The sequence below is a fragment of the Festucalex cinctus genome, chromosome 16 (assembly GCF_051991245.1).
Source record: "Festucalex cinctus isolate MCC-2025b chromosome 16, RoL_Fcin_1.0, whole genome shotgun sequence".
Lineage (NCBI taxonomy): Eukaryota > Metazoa > Chordata > Actinopteri > Syngnathiformes > Syngnathidae > Festucalex > Festucalex cinctus.
The window spans coordinates 6,905,120-6,927,053 of NC_135426.1; the positions used below are offsets into that span (position 1 = coordinate 6,905,120).

At 40.6% G+C, this 21,934-nt stretch overlaps 1 protein-coding gene across 3 annotated transcripts in view; it reads left to right on the forward strand.

The window, feature by feature from the left end:
- The window catches only part of tafa5a (TAFA chemokine like family member 5a), a 164,070-nt gene that overhangs the window by 125,982 nt on the left and 16,154 nt on the right, over positions 1 to 21,934 (forward strand). For all 3 annotated transcript variants that reach the window (XM_077501172.1, XM_077501171.1, XM_077501173.1), the window contains exon 3: positions 15,876 to 16,003. In XM_077501172.1, coding sequence (XP_077357298.1) covers positions 15,876 to 16,003 — 128 coding nt within the window. The remainder of the gene's footprint in view (positions 1 to 15,875; positions 16,004 to 21,934) is intronic.

The window sequence follows — 21,934 nt, forward strand, 5'->3', positions numbered from 1 at the left end:
CACCCTAGCACAGCTCATGCCCAAATAGTTTGACTCGGAAACACATGGCAGCAGGTCTACGTTTTACTTTTACCCCTCCCCCCCACACCCCCCGCCCCGCCACCCCGAAAACTGCTTTGTACAAATTGTTTCAGTTTGGCCAAGTTCTTGCCCATTATGCGCCCTCCCTGAGGGGTACCGCTGCTGTCAATTAATTAGTGGTCGGAGAATGATCACAAGAAGAAAGGAATGGCTCTGACCTGCAGTTGGTCTGTATGGGATTCGCGTGCAAAAAGGTTCAGAAGAGTGGAAAAGAAAGATGGGACACACAAAAATGGAAGAAGATGGGCCAACCCTCCCGTGTGCCGACATTCTCCCATGGTGCTGAGTTTCCGGGCTACCTTTTAAATTTGTCCGGGGACACAGCGGCGCAAGGTATAATCCACCTGCCAGTGCCGTTCAGCATCAGCGGCCATGTGGCAGAAACATTCGGGCCCGTCTCCCACTTAAACACAAAACGCCATCAGTGCAGAACCGCAGAAGCCATTCTCCCCCTCCCACTCCACACCCACTCTGTCCTATCGCTACGCACGTGTCAATGAAAAGCTGTGTTTTTGGAGAAAGAGAAGAAAAAGTGGTTGCTAGCCCAGAAGCAGCAGAAGACCTTTTGTCAAGGCTGAAAAATCCCAAACTTCTGTCATTAAATTACAGTCATGACATGTCCGACTACTGTTCTACTCCTGTCATATGCAACTACAACACAACATATATTTAATATTTTTCAATGTACCTGTTTATTGCAACTCTTTGTTGGTTTGCTGTCAAACATTGTGTATTTCGACTAAACAGCTGTCTTTTTATACCGCTAGCTGCTAACACACAATGCAAAAAAACATTGACAGGCTAACGGATAGCATGAATGTTGCGGTGTTTAAAAAAAAACAAAAACCTCAAAGTAATGTACAATCATACACAATTGGTAGACGAACATCATAATGTTCCTAGGAATATAAATAAAAGAGTGTAAAATTTATTTAAATGTTTTTAAAGCATGTGGAAGAGATGGCTTTTAAACAGCATGTAAATAAATGGGGGTAATTCTGCTCAATATCATCAAGCAATCCAAACATAACCACTCACATGTTTCCCCCCCCCAACATGATTTTGCGAGTGTAGGTGAGCCAAGAGAGCTTTATTGGAAGTGCTGGAAAGGAATGAGTGAGAAAACGGGAGACTTTTCCGGCCGATGGGGAAACCCCTGGGAGAAAAGAGAATGATTGGTTCATTTGGATTGAGAAAAGTGCATCTCTCCCGCCCCAAAAAAAATAAAAAATAAATAAATAAAACTGCTTCCTTCCACCTTTAATGACAAATGAGCTATCGATTTTGTTGTTTACAATCCAGAGTTCAGATTGCCCCCCTTCAGTGCACATGATGGAACTCACAATGGCTGCCTTGCCAGCTGACAGCAGTTCCTGGCCCCCCCCAACTAAAACTCTCAACTTTCACCCCGCTTTCTGCTGGTTGGAAAAACCTTGCGCTGCTTAGCCACCAACGAAGGAGAACGGTCCACCATGCATCGCAACAACCGCAGGATTCTTGTTTTCCTGACCTTTGCTATTGATCCTCGCTGATCCTTTGAAATGTCAGCCACACTTTCTTACACACTTGCCAAGTGCAGTCTACACACAAACACATGCACCCCCGGACAGGCCATTCTTTTGTAAAAGATTGTTTACTTCAGTTTTAGTGCAATATGTGACCACAGTGGAAAGTGGAAAGACACAAAGGAGGGTTCAGTAGCATTAGGGTTAGTAGGGTAAGCTTATGGTTATGGTTACAAATTGTGTGATTACAACTTATTAGAGGAGGAGGGCATTCCCTCAGTACAAGTGTTAATTTTGTCTGCCATATTTTTAAAATTTAGTCTACCGTAATTTAGTCCAATATCAGTCACGCTTGTTAGCTTTTATCATAGTTAGTCAACTTTGTCCCATTTTTATTTAGTCCATTTTTAGTTGACTATAAATCTAGCATTTTAGTTTTTATTTTAGCCCAGGAAAACGTAATTTTATTCGTCTAGTTTTAGTCAACAAAACATGTCAACATTTTAGGCCAGTTTCAGTCAGGACAACCATTTTACCCCTGTATATATATATATATATATATAATATATATGACAATATATATATATATAATATATATGACTATATATATATATATATATATATATATATATATATATATATATATTGTCAGCAGATGTATTGAACCTTTTCAGATCTCAAAGTATTTCACATAAAATGTTCTCATATTTTTGATGAAAAACTGCACACACAATTACAGTGGCTACTATGGCTCCTTGCTATGAGATAGTAAGCATTAGTTAGCAGTTGCATTAACATTATTGTTGTAATGTTTTAGCCGTTGAATTAATGTTAAATTATAACTATAATTTACTTTTTCTTTTTCTTTTTTTTTAACCTTTCACTGTGAATCAACTCCCTGTCTGTCCCATGTGTCTGTGCTGTGTCACATGACAGTGTCACAGATGTGACAGATTAGCAAAGACAAGATTTTGCAAGATCATTTTCATCTCGTTTTTGTTGATGAACAAAAATATCCATAGATTTTAGTCCAGTTTTTATGAAGTGAAGGACATTTTCGTCTCGTCGTCTTTAGTCGACGAAAATGCATACTGATTTAGTCCCGTTGACTAAATTAACACTACTCAGTACTGATGGACTGTCCATCAGTCTGTCACAAAATGTAAATTCCCCACCTCCGCTTATTAGATAGTCCATTAGGTAAACGTGCACAGGTGTTTTCAAATAGTTTTTGCCTATGGGATTATATGGTAAACAACTAACAGTATGAGGTAGCTGATACAAAGTTTGGATGGCTCCAAATGATGGGATATTCATGTTGCATTGACTTTTTGGATGTACTACAGTCAAGTATTCTACCTCTTTCCCCCGTGGGCCAAACAAGCACTGTGCAATTTCAGTCCTGTCCGATGCATCAAAAGCATAAGTGGAAAAGTTTTGGCACAGTTTGTTGTGTTTTTTTCTTTTCTTTCAAAAGACCATAAAAATCAATCACACAGGCAGATTTTGATCCGTTACGCTGCACTTTTCTGGCAAAGAGTTGCGGAGGAGTTGTGGAGGAGTGTGAAATAGATGGCTTCCTGGTACCACGGCTCTGCCAGCTTGAGGAGAACAGTCGAGGGGGGGCGGGGAAACAAACGATGTGATGGAGGCAAAGGACAGAGAGGAGGTAAAGGTTCAGACGAGGAAAGGGGAAGGATGGATCTGGCGCTCAGCCGGGTATTACTCTAAATGCATAACTCGCCCTCCTCGACGCTCCAGTAGAGGTGCGCCTCATTTATTGTCTCAATAACGCTTGTCTGGGGGACTATGCGCCGGTTATCCGTCAACAGGGGTTTCCGGGACCACTGGCTCCAGATTGGGGGATTCGGTTCTGGCTATCATTTATACCTGATCGCAGACATCCTTTCTCAAATCCCTTAGAAATGTCACATGAATGCCGAGAGATACAGTAGACCTGAAAAGCCAAAGAAAGAAATCGATAGGGAGGATACTTGCGCAATACTGAAGTAGTGGAAGAGATGGGTACACAGTGCTGTTTGCATGGCTAACAATTGAGTATTCGCTAAAGCGGCGGTACATTAGCTCTGCATAAAGCACAGCCGCTGACCTGATAACAACGAGCTTGAAATATATTTAAGCAAAACCTGCCATAAGCTGCCTTCTACATTAACACCAATGATTGCGGTCTTATCCTCTTTGGGGACTGCTCACAGGCAAATTCACGCCGTATTACCGTTTCACTTGATTGGAATTTGTTTAGCACAATTTATAAAGGGGGGGAAAGAGGGAATAAACAGATTTATTGGTGGACGGGCCTCTGCCAAGTAAAGGTTATGCATAATTTAAGGCGGATTAGTTTGGATGTCGAGGTGACGAAGGCTAAACGGGCAACATTCAGGGGAGGCAAATTCTTCCGTTTGGATCGCAGAGACGCGTGCGAGCCAAATTTGCCCTCCATGAGTACATCCATCATCAGCAAATCACGAGGCAAACTAATGACATTACTTTTTTTTGTTTGCGGCCTGCAGGCGGCTGAGAATGATGTGTGCAATGTTCTGCTTCAATCTTTAAGTATGTCAATGTGTCATTTGCCATCATCTTCAAATGAGTCACCTTCATTACCGCTGCACGCATCATGACATCGGCGTCACACGACGCGGCTGACACCAAATCGACTTTTTATCCTCCAACAAGTCAATAAAAGAAGGATGGATGCAGCAAAGAGTAAAATATTATTGAGTTGCATTCTTCATTGTTGTCGGGTTTTTGCAGTCAGTTCAGGAAAACATTGCAAAATACTTTTTTCTTTGTCCCCCACCACACAAACCAAGACATCACTGTGTGCAACTTTAGTGCATCCCGGGAAAGTGGCCAAGACCAAAGTTAATGTTTAAGCTTTTAAAATTTGTGTCTGCTGCTTTGCAGCCCGTGTGAATTTATATGTGCTGACTTAAGTTTCTGCGATTATGGATGGATGACAAATAAAGGAAAACACACTTTGGTTAGGAGCTAGACTTGGAGATTCCGACCCACAATTGCAAGCTGTTCTTCTTCTTCCCAATGTACTCTCACTGGTCGCAGATGACAAATTCAAGTTATTGGGAAAAGTCTGTTTCATGAAAAATCGATTGTGTACATGTAATGACGATTACATCATGTGGCCTGTGACAAAAATCACCATGAAATCCCTTATCAAAACATTACTATTATTATTACTTAAGATGCACGGTAAAAACAACAGTGGCATCTGAACAATGAAATTCTTAATTTGCTAGCTTTGTTCCACTTATATTCAATTTAGGCAATAGTAATAATTAGTGCAAAAAGAAAATAATGTTTGTAAATATTGAGCAAAAAATGCAAACCTTGGACTTTTCAAATACTGCAGGTTATAGAAGTATTGCACAAAACATTCAAGTGAGCAGGTTTACAAAGGTCAAATATGAATTTCCTTAACATATACCATAATACCTATCTAAATCATTTACACATACTCACATATACAATTTTCATGATTCTTTCTGATGCCTGTTAGTAGTGGGAATCGTTTTAGTCTTGTAGTTTTGGCTGTAATGCCCAAGAGTATTAACCTTGCTCTCGCAAGATGAATTCTCGCGTTATTTGTGAGTTCAAAAACCCTGGAGAATACATCGTGTACCGCTCCCGCTGATAACCGCCGTTCCCGATCCACTGGTGGTTCGGACCAATCACAAAGCAACATTGTGTTTGGGGCGGGACATGCAACTGTAACGAAACCAGGAAGCCAGCGCCGTCACTGGGGGTTAATACACAAAACTAACATGGACGAATGGACGCTGCAATTAATTCTGTTCTTGCAGAATGACTCACCGTTTCCTTGTTGAATGTTGAACAGCGAGGGGCGCTTCGTGCAGTTCTAGCTGGTAAGATGTTCGTGCTTTCCCCCCTTCGGCAAGAATGAAGACAAAATTTTCCCCAATGGCCGTGATTGGTTAAAACAAACGTGTAGAATGATGCATCGTCTAATCAGATCGAATTATTGTACAGAATGTCCCGCCTTTCCCGACCAAAATACTGTGGAGAAGTACAAGATGGATATTGCGGAGAACTCATTTGAGTGAAGTGCATATCCAGCTGGCTATTTGCTGATGTTTGGTTAATTTCATCACCATTTTGGTCTAGATCTGGACGAACATGTTCATTTGTTTCAAATTTTCAAGTATTGTTTGACCCTGCTGGAGATCCAACATTTTAAAGGCAGTACAGTATTTTAGATCGTATTTTTCTTGGGTCACATTAGATTTTAAGGGGCGTTATATTTTTGGCAGCGAGTGTGTTTCAAACATTGTGTTGGCTTTTCTGATTGTGTTGGTGAAGATAATGCACTCAAATGTCAATGATAATTTTAATATTTTCTAATATATAATTTTGCCCTGGATTGGCTAGCGACCAGTTCAGGGAGTACCCCGCCTACTGTCTAAACTTTAGACAGTAGGCTTTAGACTCTAAAGCCAGCTGGGATAGACTCCAGCACCCCCACTACCTTTGTGAGGAATAAGCAGTTAAGAAAATCGATGGATGGAATATATAATTGTATTTATTTTTTTTATAATTATAATTAAATAGTTTATTATTTTACTTTTGTATAACTTTTATGGAGAGAGGGCTCTATTTATCCATCCAGCCATTTTCTTGACCGCTTATTCCTCACAAGTGTCGCCGGGGGTGCTGGAGCCTATCTCTGGACTGGTACCCTGGACTGGTTGCCAGCCAATCGCAGGGGCTCTATTTATTTACTCAGTATTTTTATTTTGTATACTTTTTTTTTCGTGATCCTTTTTTGTATTTTTTGTTTATTAGAAACATTGAAAATTCTAAATAAAATATTGAAAAAAAAATTCAACGATTCAGTGATGAAATATATAGCGATATGTGTTGAAGGGTGTAAGCTGCATGTCAAGAGTGCAACACTCGCTGCTGATGTGTTAAATGATCGCGTTTCCCACATGTGCTCGTTCGCGCTGACATTTTCCTCCTCTGGCTCACCGAGCCTTTGGGCTCTCCATCACATGCGTGTGCATGCGCGCACGCTTGCGTCAACAAATCAGCGGTGAGTGTTGTCGCTCAGCTGTGTGGAAATGTCAGAGCACATCTGCAACGGGACGATATCAGCGATACCTGATGGTCACCACACACATGCACGCACGCATGGAAAAATAAACACACGCCTGAAGCAATGTCACGCCACACAAAACTGCCGCTTACACACCACAATGGCGCAGCACCAAAATAAGATGCAGGTAAAACCGGTATGTTGATGAGAGCAAGAATTTGCCAGCCGTTCTTCGACACGCATTAAAACCACCCGAGCTTGTTCCAGTCATCGCAAGACGGACGCGTGTGTATCGTGTGCGCCTCGATCTCCGTCGCTCGTTATCGGTCGAATTGTGTTTCTGGGCTTTGTCATGGTTGTGAAATGAAGTTAGCGCCTCCCATGTCGAGTGTGAAGAAAGACGCGTGAAGGGAAAAACTTGCCGAGTGTTGCTGACGACTTTGCGTTGTCCTTGCCAAACAATCACCGGCAAAAGTTTGGACTGTATCATAAGTCACTGCTCGAGCAAAATCTTCTAGAGCAGTGAAATGATCTGATTTCACTCAATTGGGCCCAAAATTGTCTATTTATGACAAATAATTTAGCTTTCTTCATCTATCTATGCCACTGGGCGTCAGTGCTGGATTGGCCAGTTCCTTGGCTACCATATAGCTCTACAATTGATGTTTATTGGTACTGTTTGCTCTCTATATTGTAAATGTATTAATGGGCTGCTCCCTCTAAATTGTGGGCCAGTCTCTTGGGGTAAAATGGAGGATATTATAATTGAATAGCACCACATGGGCCCCAAAAGACACCGGTCCACCGGGCATCTGCCCAATACGCCAGTTGGCCAGTCCAGCCGTGACTGGCATATATGGAGGCAGAACAATTAAGTGTTCCTCTAGATGACTGGGAGTAATTTTGGACTTACATTTTTAGGCTGATTAAAATTCAAATTAGCATGCTGATTCCAAACTTTGACAGTTTTTTTTTTTTTTTGCTTGCCACAGCTTCCCCTCCAGATCAGCTAAGTTTCACTGATTAGCTGTACTAGAAAAGCTGTTGAGAGCTCAGAATTGTTCATTCTGCAGTTTTACCGATTCAACACATCATCATCATCATCATCATCATCATCATCATCGCTCTCCTTTTTTTTAATGTGCGTGTGTAAATTTGTGTGAATTTGTACTCATTAGTTCACCTAAAACCAAATAAAAATCCCATTACCCTTCACCTTAACCAGATACTTCAGTCTCACCAGAGTCGTGAAGTTCAGAAGGTCAGGAGACCAGAGGAAAGGTCAAAGGAAGGAAAGGTGAATCAAAGTGAAATCCAGCACCAACTAAACACCACCTGCCACCCACATGGTTTACAAAACAACAGATTAGGGAGATCTCAAGAGACCGGAGGAAAAACTAAAGCGAGGAATGAGGGAAGGATGGATTAAGCAAAGTGAGGTCCACAGACACCAGCCTCCACTGATTCAGCGAGCAGAGCTGGTTTTAAAGGCTTGGACACATCTCAATAGTTGACAACAGAAAGCTAGCATAGTAGAAATTAAAAAATACTACTTTACAAAATGATAGTCATGTTATACCAACATGAACTCAACTCAAATCAAGTTTATTTATATAGCACTTTCAAGCAGCCTGAGCTGTCACAAAGCGCTTTACAGAAACTCAAAAAACAAACACAGCATAAAACATTAACACCAATACAATACAATCACAACAAATCAACATTCTTCCATTCCTACATACGCTTTGATGTTTGAAGCATTTCTAGAGGAAAGAGGACAGAATCAGTCTCCTTTCAGCAGTCGATCAGAGACATGATCTCAACGTGCATGACGTCACATGCGACTGCTACAAGCTAATAGCAAGCAATACCTGTTGTATTTTCATTGTCTGTGTTTGTCAGTAGCTGTCAGTGTATTTTTCTTATTTTTCAAGCAAACAGCGATCTTTAGTTAAAAAATGTAACATGATAGGGAAGAGAGATCGGTTTTGGATTCCACGCCTCAAAAAAAAAAAAAAAAAAAATTAAACAGCTGTCAGACCTAACGCAGCAAAAAATTGTGCTCCTCAGTGTACAGTATTTACCTGAACATTCACTTAATTGACATTTTTGTTTAGTGTTTGGTGAGATGTTGCTCCTTTTAGATAGCTTAGCTTGGATGTATCTTTTACTTAAACAAGCATTGACAGCCGTAAACAGTTGATATGGGCGCAGTCCTTATCCAGTATACACCCAGTAACATCTCACTGGGAACAAATCTAAGTTGGCAGTGAACTAAGGGAGAAAAAAAAATCAAAAGAGTGAGTGAAGTTCCGGAAGAATGAAGTAGACATCCATCAGTTAGCATCAGTGCTTCCTGCCCTAAAAAAAAAAGTCCATGCAAAATATTGTGGATTCACCATATGGTTTTGTCGATGTTTATCACTTGCTGAAGCACAGCCGAGTGAGAATAAATTGCCAATTTTCCAACAATGAAAGGAGAATGATGGGAGGGAGCAGGCGCCTCTTTTTTTGTGTGTGTGCTTATGCCTTGCTTGCATGTACCACTGGGACATTTTTACTCTTACAGTAGGATGAAGAGCCCGGGGAGGCAAATCCTGGCAGATTCATCGCACTTCAGGTGAAATGAAGACACAGTGAATTGGCTTAAAAGGTTTGACTCGGCTGAGCTTGAGCAACATGGCGGCGCATTAGTGAGGAGGAGGAAGAGGAGGAGGCGCAGGAGTGAATTGATGAAGAGAGCCGGGAAGAAAACACACACACGCGTGCACGTGGATGCTTATTTGTATGCGCCAGCTCCAATTTCCAAGCAGCTCATCGCAGGAGGGGAATGATGAATAATGTGGATTTGATGCTGCTGCTCGGCGCTAAACAATCTGAGTGGCAGAAAATGCAACCTTGAAGCAATCTGACGCACGGCTTCAATAAACATACACACATGCAAATATCGCCTTGCAGTCATTTCAACGGTCTTTGCTTGCATATCAAGGTGTTGCGGAAATGGTGCATTATTGCAACGAACTTGCTGCTTGTCCCTTCTCGTGCGGTCCTCATGTTGATGTCATTTGACCATATAGGGACGTGAAGTGGAGGAAACTCGGGGTAGGAACCTCTGGGTACCTCACGACATGATACGATATGCGATAAAAGGCTACAAGGATAATGATTATTTCATGATATGACGATACCGCGATGATTGATATATTGGTCAGGTAATTAGTCCACGATAATCTATGATAAAACTACTCAAGGCATGAACTGATGATTTTTTCAAAGAGAAAAGTTTTTTGTACCATCACTAAAACACAATATTAAAACTGGTGTCTTCTTCACAGTGAGTACTTCAGTGCATTTTGTTTAAACAAAAATCATAACAGACAACTTTCTGTGAACAAATTTGTCTCTTTCTTAAACACTGTCATGCAACATGGCAGTTACATAGTCAATTGTTTCATTTTATAAACTGTGACACCATTTTGCGTAACATTGCAAAAGTAAATAAATAAAATGACTTGAATATTAAATTCAATTAAATCAATATTAATATTCCTCAGATTTTGTGTGCTTCAAAAAGTTGAAACATAAAATGTGTTTTTAAATGTTAAAATTGAAGATATTTTTCATAGAAACGCATGCAAAAGTGAGTCAGTTGCTGGACAGGTAAATGTCTTCCACAAGTCAAAGTAAGATGATGAATCTTCTTCGCCTTAAAACTTCCGTACATTTCTGCACCACTCTTATAAGGTGCTCCCCTTAGCGGGCTGCCAAGTAATTGCTCAATAAGTAATGAACAATGGAGCCGTTATAGTGGCTGTATATGAACTACAAATATCGCCGTACTTGCATAGGGCTATCGATTAATCTATCGGGATACAAAGTATCATGATTTATCGCAATATCCATATATCGTCACACTCCTAGAGGAAACAAGGAAGTTGTCTGAGGAGATTCGAAAGCAAATGAGTACATAAGACCAGTCACATATATTCAGAAATTGAAGACCCGCCAGACTGTCGCCAACATTCCTGGATGTGGACGCAGGAAAATTGGTAACAGTTTGAAGAGTTTGGGGCGATTACATCATTAATGCGTTCGATTTTCTTGGCAGAACAAAACATAAAAATATTTGTTCTCTCCAAATGTATTTACAAGATAGCATGAGATTCTGCGTCTTCCTCCCACTTTCCAAAAATGCACAGAATCATTTTAGACTCTAAATTGGGAGTGAATATGAACGTGAACGTGCCTTGCAATTGACTGGCGACCAATTCCTGGCTGCACTGTGCTTTAAGTTATCTTGGATAGGCGCCAGCTCACCTGCAATCAGGCCCAGACTGGGCTAACCGGAGGGCCGGGACAATTTCCGGTGGGCTGTCCTATATTTTGGGCCACAAATGGGCAGGCAAGCGCCCACACATTGTTTCAAAATCACGTAGACAGCAGCCCACACATAATCTAGAGTAAACCTGGTCAGTATAAAAATAACACATGAAAGAGGCAAAACACAATCATATGTGTTACTAATAACAGCAACAAAGCATGACGGGAAAGCCTGCTACGTACCGTTGCTATCTTCAAGTTAGCATCTATCATCTCAGTGGGAGGGAATGCTATCTATTTTACATTGATGCACAAACTAAAGTTGTGTAGGTTCATTAAAATGTGAACTAAAATGGGGCCGGTCTGACCCTTCTGAAATTCCAGGGCTGAAACTGAGTCCCAGTCCCCTGCCTGCAACCCTAATGAAAACAAGCGCTATAGAAAATGGAGTCATGGATACAAATGCTTACTAGTACTGTGGTGCTTGAAGATACAAGTGAATTCATTCCGTGACCACGGTTGTAAGTCAAAACAGCCATATCACAAATGAAGCAATCAAGGCACCACTGCATGTTAGTTCAAACAAACACGCCCTACAAAATGCCACGTTACCTGTTTGGGTCACAACCAATGTGTCCTTTTTCTAATGATCAAAATGTTTCATCGGCGAGCGGCGCGCCACATTCATCACGTGAGATCTGATCTGTCGTCGAGTCAGCCCGTTCGAACGCACGGCCCATCTTTCACCGTCCTGGCATGGGATTAGAGCGAATTTATAAGAGCAAGATGCTGGCTGTTGACACCAATGTGAACGACCATTTGGTAGGTGGGAAGATAAATGCCCCACGAGTATTTATTAATAACGTTCTCGCCGCTGATGATTTTTATGCAACGAGGCAGCACATGTGTGTGCTTGTATGTGTTCTGGACTGTCATTCTCTAATAGAGCTGTCAAAATTAATTAATTGACATCTATTTTAATGATGGAGTAATCATTTGGAGCCATTTTTTTTATTTAAAATTTATTATTTTAGCATATCAACAGCAATTCTTATCTGATTTCAGTAGTCCTTCATGAACGAAGACTGATTATCTTATGTGTTTAAAGTAGTTAAGCGTTAATACTTTGTCTATAATAAATATATTTTCATTATTTTTCATGTACAATTAGTACCTTTGAAAAAACATTTTGCAACTTGCTGTCAACTGAAAATGACATCACAAACGGTAACCAATCACAGCTCAGCTTGTGTATGTCACATGACCAAACCGAGAAAACAGATAAGCTGTGATTGGTCGTTACCTGAGTACTGAGCACGTGATGTCATTTTCAGTCGACAACAAGTGGCAATTTATTTATTTTATTTTTTTTAAGTATTAATTGTACATGGAAAAATAATGAAAGTATCTAAGGATAGACAAAACTTTCTATTGCTATAATGGGCTTAATAAGTGATTATTATTATTATATTATTTGATCAAACTAAGACATTTTTAAACATCCGTTTTTACTTTGGAAAAGTTAGCGAACCGGAAACCTAGTACAACATCAATCCCCACTTTTTTAAAACACGAAACCAAGTATGAAATCAACACAAATCACTGGTTAATAAACAGTAATCAGGGAAAATATGCTTTTGTAATACAATTTAATGCAAAATTAAAATGAATCAGATTAATCATTTGACTCATTGATAGATTAATCAATTCTAAAACATATTCGATAGTGTCAGTACTATTCTCCAAACAGTGTTCTAGGATATTGGCAACAGGATGTAAAAATATGACCAATTTGCATGGTTTCGTGATTCTCAAATTGGGGTCCACCAACTGCGCTTTCATTAATTAGCTCCTCCCCGTTCCCAATTTTTTATTTTATTTTTTTTGCTTGTGCAAGCAATGCTTGTCAGCTCGTGACAATGGATGAATATCCAATCGAATTAACATAATTTGGTTTTTCATTCAATGCTATTAAACACTTGTTGGACAATCATAAATACTGTGTTGAGACTATATCAGTAGTTCATATTTCACAATGATAGCATAGCATAGCATTAGCTAGCGTGTTTTCTGCAGATACAAGCCACGTAATGGCATCTGCTCAAGGTGCCCTTTTAGTGCGCAAATTTACAGATATGAAGCAAAGATTTTTTTTGTCAGAAGGTAGAACAGTGTCCTTTCACTCTGTTTTGTTTTGGGGGGTTTTCCATGAATGTGCCCCCCTTTCTATTATTGTGTCCTTCCACAATTCTCCACTGTTTTAAACAAATTGAACTTCACCATGGTCACAAAAGTCAGGCTATCCAGGATATTGCTTATCATGTTCCAAAAATTCTTGCTTTTCTCAGAATTTCACATATTCCACAAAAAAAAAGTTCAGCGTTGTTACCATTTCAAATTCAAACTCATTCAGAATATCAACTATTTTTTTACATTCCCAAAATTCTATTTTGCACTATAATATAACCATATTTTCACAATAAATCAAATTCCCAAATTTTAAAGTGTTTACTCTTTCTTCCCTATTTCTTGACTGCTTCTAAGCTTTCTAACTTTTTTAGTAGTACAAGATGGCAGGCCTGGCCTGGCCATCTGGCATACAGGACAGATGCCCGGTGGGCCTGTGTTCTTTAGGGCTGATGTGGTGCTATTCAAGTATTATTTTACTCCATTTGACCCCGAGAGACCAGCCGACAATTTAGAAGGAGCAGCCCATTCATCCATTTACAACATAGAGATCAAACTGAACCAATAAACATCAAAGGTAGAGCTGGGCCGATGGGCCGAATTCAAGATGCCAGGGCCGATTATTTGTCCTATCTTGGGACTTTTAATGACACTTGAAAAATTCCCAATAGAAAGTTCACAATAGAATTGCCAAATTAAGAGCTATTATGCATAATGACCTCTTCCTTCCACATTTCTTAATAAATTCAAACCATTCTGTCGTCAAACTGTTAGGATCATTCGGTACGTTTCTGTTCAGCTCGAGTTCTTCGATTGCATTCTCGAAGCACTTATATTTTTGGTCATTACATGTATGTGTTGCCATGGCAACCCCCTGGCTTTTGCAGGCCATTCAGAGTGGAGCTATTAAAAAAAAATAAAAAAATAAATAAATAAACAAAGTGAGTGAGTGAGAGCACATAACCACCCAGCTTGACAGAGGTGTTGGTTGCCCCCCTGCGGCGCTCAATGGATCGATCCTTTTTTTTTCTTTTTTTCTTCTTCTCTCAAATGATTCAAACTGCTCTTCCGTGTCAGCGTGCCAGAGTGAATCACTCATCACATTTTAGTTTTTTTCCAGCACCTTTAAAGTTCCCAGCACAGGCAATCAGCATCCACCAGGAGGGCAACTCCAGCTTGATTTCAAAATGTACGACGATCGCTTCAATTGCTTCTCAATCTCTGCAGGGCGGAAAATTAAGTCTTATTTCATGACATCCAATTTCACCTTCACTTCATTTCTTTTCTCCATACAAGTTTGGCAATAATTACACACGGACGTGTTTATTGTGCAGCGGTGAGAATTTATGCCTTTGTCCTTGTCTTTTCTTCTTCACAGTTGCTCTTAGGTTTTCTGAAACGAAGTTTCAAAGTGGCTGCTGTGGTCTTTTTGGTGTATCATATGTAAATATTTCTTTTCTGTAAGGGTATTCCGTTTAAGGCTTTTTTTTTCCTTCTTAGTAATATATTGTAACTCCTTATTGAGATTGTATTGCTATTAGCAATTTTGCTTCAACTAAGTAACATATTCCTCATTTCAACTGACCAATTACCAGGGTTATTATAGTTTTGGAATTTTTCATTTTAGATTTTACATTTTATTTCATTTTGAGTTTTGTTTTAATTTAGTTAGTTTTAATTAGTTTTCAGAGTGGTTGTGTTAGTTTTTAGTAGTTTTAGTTATTTAATAAATGCTTACTTTTAGTTAGTTTCAGTATTAGTTTTAGGGTTTTTTTTCATTTGTTTTTTTTTAAATGTGTATTATTTGTGCATAATATTTAAAAAAAAAAACAGCGTCGGAGCGACATCGTCTGAAGGTGTTTTTCTATTGACTGCTGCTAGATGACATCACTTCTGTGTGACACACTTTCAAACGTCCTTATTCCAGTTAATATCAAAATAAATCTGCTTACTTTCATCCCCTAAGGCTCATGCATTAAATTAATTACCAAAGACTCAAACGAACGACATTTTTGCTAGAATTATAGTTTGTTAGTTTTGTAAACATCAAATATAGTTTCAGTTAGTTTTCGTTTTTTAATAAAGCATATTCGTTTTTATTTTTTTTTAACAAAATTCATTTTTGAATTTTTGAATTTTTTTTCTTAGTTTTCGTTAACTAAAATAACCTTGCTAATTTCACAGCTTTTTTTTTGTACTACAATTTGTTGGGTACAAGTAATAATCTACACAATTCCAGGTATTGCAAAATTTCACAGTGTTGTATTCAGGTGTGTTCTTTTTTGGGGGTTTTGGTAGCGGTTTGGATTGAATGCATTCACCTGTCTGATCGCAGCTCGTCTCCATCTGTTGTGATTGGCGCCATCTTGGCCTCATCGCTCACTGTCAGCCCCTCATTTCATATCTTTCAATTGTGTCTGCGCTTCATTGCTCTTCATCTGCCCACATCCCTCATCTGCCCTCCAATCGGAGCCCCGTCCTTTTTTTTTTCACTCTATTTACAGTCATAAGTGTATTTTTCAAATACCCCTATCACATCATTTTTTTCCATCATGTTCATCCTGCACTTTCCTCTTTCTGCTCATCTTTACATTCAGCTATCTCAATCGTTTTTCGTCATCTGTTTATCCCCCCCTCTGATGCAACAGACCCCGCCTCCTTAATTGTACTCTCCATCTTCTCCACAGCTGCCATTGTTCGGAAAAAGCAGTGGTGCGAGATGGTACCGTGTTTGGAGGATGAGGGCTGCGACCTGTTAGTCAATAAATCCGGCTGGACTTGTACGCAGCCCGGAGGCCGAGTCAAGACAACCACGGTGAGTTCACGCTGTCCCGTCTTCGAACCTCAAACAAGTGATTCCTCTTGTCCCCTTTTTCAAAACATGATCCTTGATCAATTCACACTTTTTACATTCAGTAATTTAACAAAACTGCCACTGCCAGCTTTCTCACAACCTGATCTCATGTAGACTTAGGGCGCAGTTAAAGCCACAACGGCAAAATATTTTAAAAAGTTTCCTACTGCCGGATAAATCACTGCTTTTGTAGCATGTAAATTGGCACCATTTCTTTGGTCGTGTTCAGCGGAATAAACTGTGATTGCTTTCCACTCAGCTCATTTCTTTTCATACAGAAAAAAAAAATAAGATGACAATGTTTGTTTGTTGTCCTAGTGGGAACTAAACCCGCCAGTCACTTAAAAAAATAAAAATAAAAATTCAGTCAAAAAAGTTGCTAAATATCTCAACCGCATCACAACATTGTAAAGCAGCTCTTCTCTGATTGATGCCATGTTGATAGCGCAAACTGTGCATGTCAGCAGGGACGCGCTTTGAATTACGGAAGCTGTTCAGGAAACATGTATTTCATAAAACACACAAATGAGTTTGAATTAATTAAAATCACAAACAATGATACTATTGTAGTGGTTAGTACAGTCACCGTCCTTCTACCAGGATGAGTAGCAAAAACATCCAACAGCAATTATGGCTTTGGTTTGTCACAATTTGAGGCCATTTGGTTTGTCGCTGCGTTGCTTTGCTGACTAAATGCTCCAATTATCTTCATCTAGGACTCATTTGGTGCTGTGCAGACAGCACATATCATTTCATTTCTTCCAGTGCTGAAATCATGCGGCTACCCGCTGTGTCTGAAATGATTTCGATTGAACAAAGATTGTTTGTACGATGACGCTGGATAGCCTTTGGAATAATGACAGGAAGTGAATGGCTAGAGTAATGCATGGTTGCGGGATGTGTACAACGGGGATGCACTTTTCTTGTCATTATATGGAAAATATTTGAAATTAGCATGACCATACGTATAGCAAAAGATAACTCACTATTATGTCCTTTTAAAACTTGAATACTTGAGTAAATATGTTATTGCTTGGTAATGGAACCTCCATTTAAGAGACTAACTGGGGCAATTAAGGGATCATCCGTTTGAGACGATTAGCCATCACATAAAAGTTCTTTATTTTGTGGCCTAAAAAAACACACGAAAGAAAGAGAGAGTGAGAAAGAAAGAGATAAAGAAAAAGAAAGGAAGAAAGAGGAAAAAGTGAGAAAGAGACGGAAAGAAAGAAAAAAGAGAGGAAAGAGAAAGAAAGAAAGAAAAAGAAAGAAAGAAAGCGGAAAAAATAGAGAAAAAGAAAGGAAGAGAGGAAAAAAAGAAAAAAGAAAGAGGAAAAGGAGAGAATGAGAAAAAGAGAGAATAAAAGAAAGGGGAAAAAGAAAAAAATAAAGTCTACTGTCCAGTCTACTGTCCCGTCTGTTAATCTATGACGAGAGAACAGCACAAACCGGAAAACAGTGACCGTTGTCTGTATGTTGACGTCACGGCGTACTTTCCTGGCACTGTGGAGAACTGCGAACAATTCTGGAACTAGCAGACTTTGAAAAGTACTATACAGATTTTCTGTCGGTTAAATCCAGGATCTGTCGGTAACAGGTCCGTTAAATCGAGGTATCGCTGTATTCGGGTTGTCGGGACTACTAAATTTTCAAGATCCGCATTTCCATCTGAGCTTGCAGCAGGTCATTGTATTAACGACCTCACTTTTTAGCCCCAACTATAAAGCACCAGACCATCCTTTCAACTCTCGCCAGCGTCGTCTTCCTAATCAAAAATATTGCTCAAGCACTTGAGCAGCATGCAAAATGCAGATCCGCACTAGTGCGCCACTAAAATCACCCACCACCCCCATTTTAAGTGCCTAATATTGTGATGTAATGCTGATCCCTTTCATATTGCGGCTCATTAATAAGCATTGAAAAACATCCTCTTTACAGCCTCTCTTTGTTTTCTACTAATCTAAATTTACATTAGTTTTTTTTTCGGCGTCTTGAATTATCTCAAAATGGAGGCGCTCTTAATGTTAATGGAGGAGTCATTTCATAAAGGCAAAATTGCTTGTAGTGGTTATTACCACCTTCGTCATTTCGCCCACGTCTCCATCCGTGCTTTTCTTCTTTTACAAGAAGACGTCAACACTCATCCCAAACATGAGCGCGGCTCTCGTGCGCACGCACTCGACCCCGGCTGGCTTGTCGGTGAATGTCAATGGGTGACGACCGAGGCATCATTAAAGCATGTGTCATAATTTAGTCAGCAGCTGACTCACTTGTTTATGCCCGGCTGCTGAAAGACGAACGTACACATCAGTTAGCTCCTACCGTGAGCCGTGATGCACATGCGGATATACCTACTTGCGGTCAACCGGGTTTGACAGCCGCGCTACGATGTCGTTTGTTATCCGGACGGGAAAAGATCGCCCGCACACGCGCTCATAAGCAACAAGTATCAACTGCGTCCATTTATTATATTTGACAGCTATAAAAGCAGCGGTTTGCACATGTGCGCGAGTATGCAAATGCAGCCGTCAAGCACGCATTTAGAAGCGAGCGGATACTACACAATGTGAATGCCCACTTTGCCGCACACGTTCGGGCATGCTTGTACCTTTCATATCCCACTGGAGGATGTCAGTCATCGCTCGGCGATGACAGGTATTTCCTACTTGGCTCGTTGGTGACTTTAAGCCCGCCGACAGCTCGTCAAACGGCCGGACGGCCACGCGCACTCATCTGTCCCAGTCGGCGTGCATGTTTAAGCAGCTTGCACTGTCAGGGATTTTAGTAGGTGGCAGCAAGCAGTCATGGGTCACTGTTTAAAATTCCTTTCAAAATACAAATCGGTGTCAGAGACGTGACGGGCTAATGCGATGTTGAGGAAAGTTGAGCCAATGTCTGATTTTGAAGTTGCCCCCCCAAGGTCGATGATTAGCCTCACACAAAGACGGTCTTAGCTTTGACTCGAGGCTTCTCACAATGTTCAAAAATACCCATACGTCCATTTTCTAAAACTGCCTAATGTCATCCAGCTGTCAGGCATAAATAGACAAACACATACTCACATTCCCATCCATGGGCAATTTAGAATCGTAAATGCAACTACTGTACAGAATTTTGGATTGTGGAAGGAAGTCAGAGTACCTGGAGAAAACTCGCTCAAGCATGGAGGTAACAAACGCCACACAAGAAAGCCCGAAACCAGATTTGAACCCTGCACCCTGAGAATGTGCTAACCACACAGATTACAATGTCATTTTCCAAAACCTGGTATGTGTTTTTGGTTTGAATTATCCAAAAAGACTTTTTGTTCAAAACACAGTACAGTAATCCTCTACAACAAATACCGGACTTTGCCAATTCTCGAATGCCAAACAAACTGGGGGGGTCAGGTTTTAGGTGTGGTTGTGGACCCAAATGCAGAGAACCAGGGCGAGGAGGCAGAGGTGACGACGTAAAAGGGAATTTAATTAAACCAAAACAAAAGCAAACTCCAAAACGTAAGCAAAGCAAGACATTGGGGAAACAACAGGGCAAAAAAAAGGCAGCACGACGTGGTGAAAACAACAATGAATTGACGCAGACAGTGGGGAGACAAGAAACTAAATACACATACACTAATTGACACAATTAGACACAGCTGGGCAAGACACAAGTGGCAGAGGATGCTGATTGGTTGACATGAGGAAATTCACAAATTCTCTGACCAAAGCCGCTATTCACGATTTGTTGTGAGACACCAACATAACATCACCAACATCTTCGGGCCGGTTTTATGAATACTATTGCGTGCCCAGAAGTCATCTGTGATTGACAAGTGATCAGTTGCAGTGGGGGATGGGCTCCCGCACCGCATGACCCAGAGCGCTCGATTAGCAGTGAAGAAAATGGATGAACAGAACATATCCATCCCAAAATACCAAGTATGTAAAAGGGCATCAAAGTTTCAGAAAGGAAAAAATAAATCCACCATCATATTTTCTTCAGACTCTTGGATACAATAACATGCAAAAGCAAAACCGTTTACTCAATTTACTTTGAACAAATGCCCTTTCTCCCGAGGCTTTTCCGACTATAAGCCCACACTGGCCCTCTACCTGAATGTTGCCGGAGGGTGACAGAGGCTCGAGCACAGTCCACTGAGCATGTCCGACCTGTCCGTCAGGTGTTTGTGTGAAAACATCAATGCAGACAAGCAGGCTCGTCCCTGGGGGCGTCTGACCAAGCCAAGTCAATCTGACTCAGCCCCATAAGCCCCATAAAGGCTATTTTGGACAAATGTCAGGAAGCAGTTTGCGTGTTTTGCTCAGATGTTTCCGAGTTTCTTTCTCTTCTCTTTTTCTTGATTGTTGGTCAAGAGTGACACGGCTGACCTCTTTGGTGGATTTACATTCAAACACATAGTCCTGCGTCTTCCCTGAACATCAACATGGCAACTCATCCAGATGCAAGCATTCTGTTCAAAAATAGCTTCCATGCACGTTTCTTTCACATCATGGTCCTCTCCCTCCACCCTTTCCCTGTGGATGTATCTTAGTCTGAACCTGCTTTGAACGCATTGTCTGCCAATAAAAACTCAATATCGATCTGATTGATAAGTACATGCTGACTGTGGACCCTGACAGGAATGCTTTGAACGAGGTTAGTTTCACCAGTAAGGCCCATTTACTAACAAATATCAAACAGGGGAAATCTTGTAAATGTTACAGTCATGTCATAGAATTGATTGCAGGATGAAGAAGTGAACTGTAGGACTGAATTTGAAATTGAAATATTCACTGCAACAAATGACTTACAGTATGAATGCACTGACTTAGTTGCATGTGCAAGGACCTTTCATACCAAACTTGTTTACAAAAACTGTACAGAATCTTCGTACCATATTGTAATATTCTTGTTATATTCATTGATTGGACATAGCTTGAACAGTAACCCCAATAAATGGAGACAACAAGCCATTCAGGCGGAGGGCTTGGCTTCTTCTCTGCTACTAAATGACGGCAATATAGTGAGTGGAGTTGCCACAGTCAAATGCTTTTGCCACCTTTTGCAAAGCAGTCTCTTTTGGCAAATGTAATCTCAGTCGTCATCTTCCATCCTTCTTTCCCCGTCTTTGCGACGCTGTCCCCAGAGGAGGATGCTCGGCATTGTGCCCTTTCAGACTGGCAGATGAAGCGACACAACAAACGTCCTCTCTCTGTTTCTCTCTCTCTCTCTCTCTCTCTCTCTCTCTCTCTCTCTCTCTCTCTCTCTCTCTCTCTCTCTCTCTCTCTCTCTCTCTCTCTCTCTCCGTCTTTCTCTGTCTCTATTCTTGCTGCATGGGGTTGACGCTGGGTGCTCGGTGAGACGGAGGCAGAGTGATTGCGCCATTAGAGGAGAAAAAAACAAAATAACCGCAGGTGATCCGGCAGGTTTTTTTCTGTGACTGCCTAATAAGACGAACAATTGGAAACAGGCATAGAAAGCAGGGAGGAAGCGGCGGTGGTGGAAACAAAAGTATTTCGCATTACTTAAGTTGTTTTTGTCTGGTGAGCATTAGCTGCTTGTTGTTTTGTTGCTCTGTGCAAGTGAAGCAACATTAGGCTCGAAGTAACCACTTCAAAATCATCACCATCAGTGCAGTATGTAAATGAATGGACTCTTTTAGGTTCTGACTGTGTTTGTTGCTTCCATCAGCTTGGAATTAGTTGGGAGATACAAAAGACAGTCACGTCTGCAGGAATTTCACAACATTCGGCTACTATGCGTTCATGGGGTTTTATTGCAGTGAAGTATTTTTCCTTTTGTGTCTGCCATTGAAAAGATGGAAAGTCACAGTTATGAAGTCCGGGATTCGAATGTGTGGAAAAATTATCATTGTGTGAGTGTTTGGTTGCCTAGTGCCTACAGTAGTTG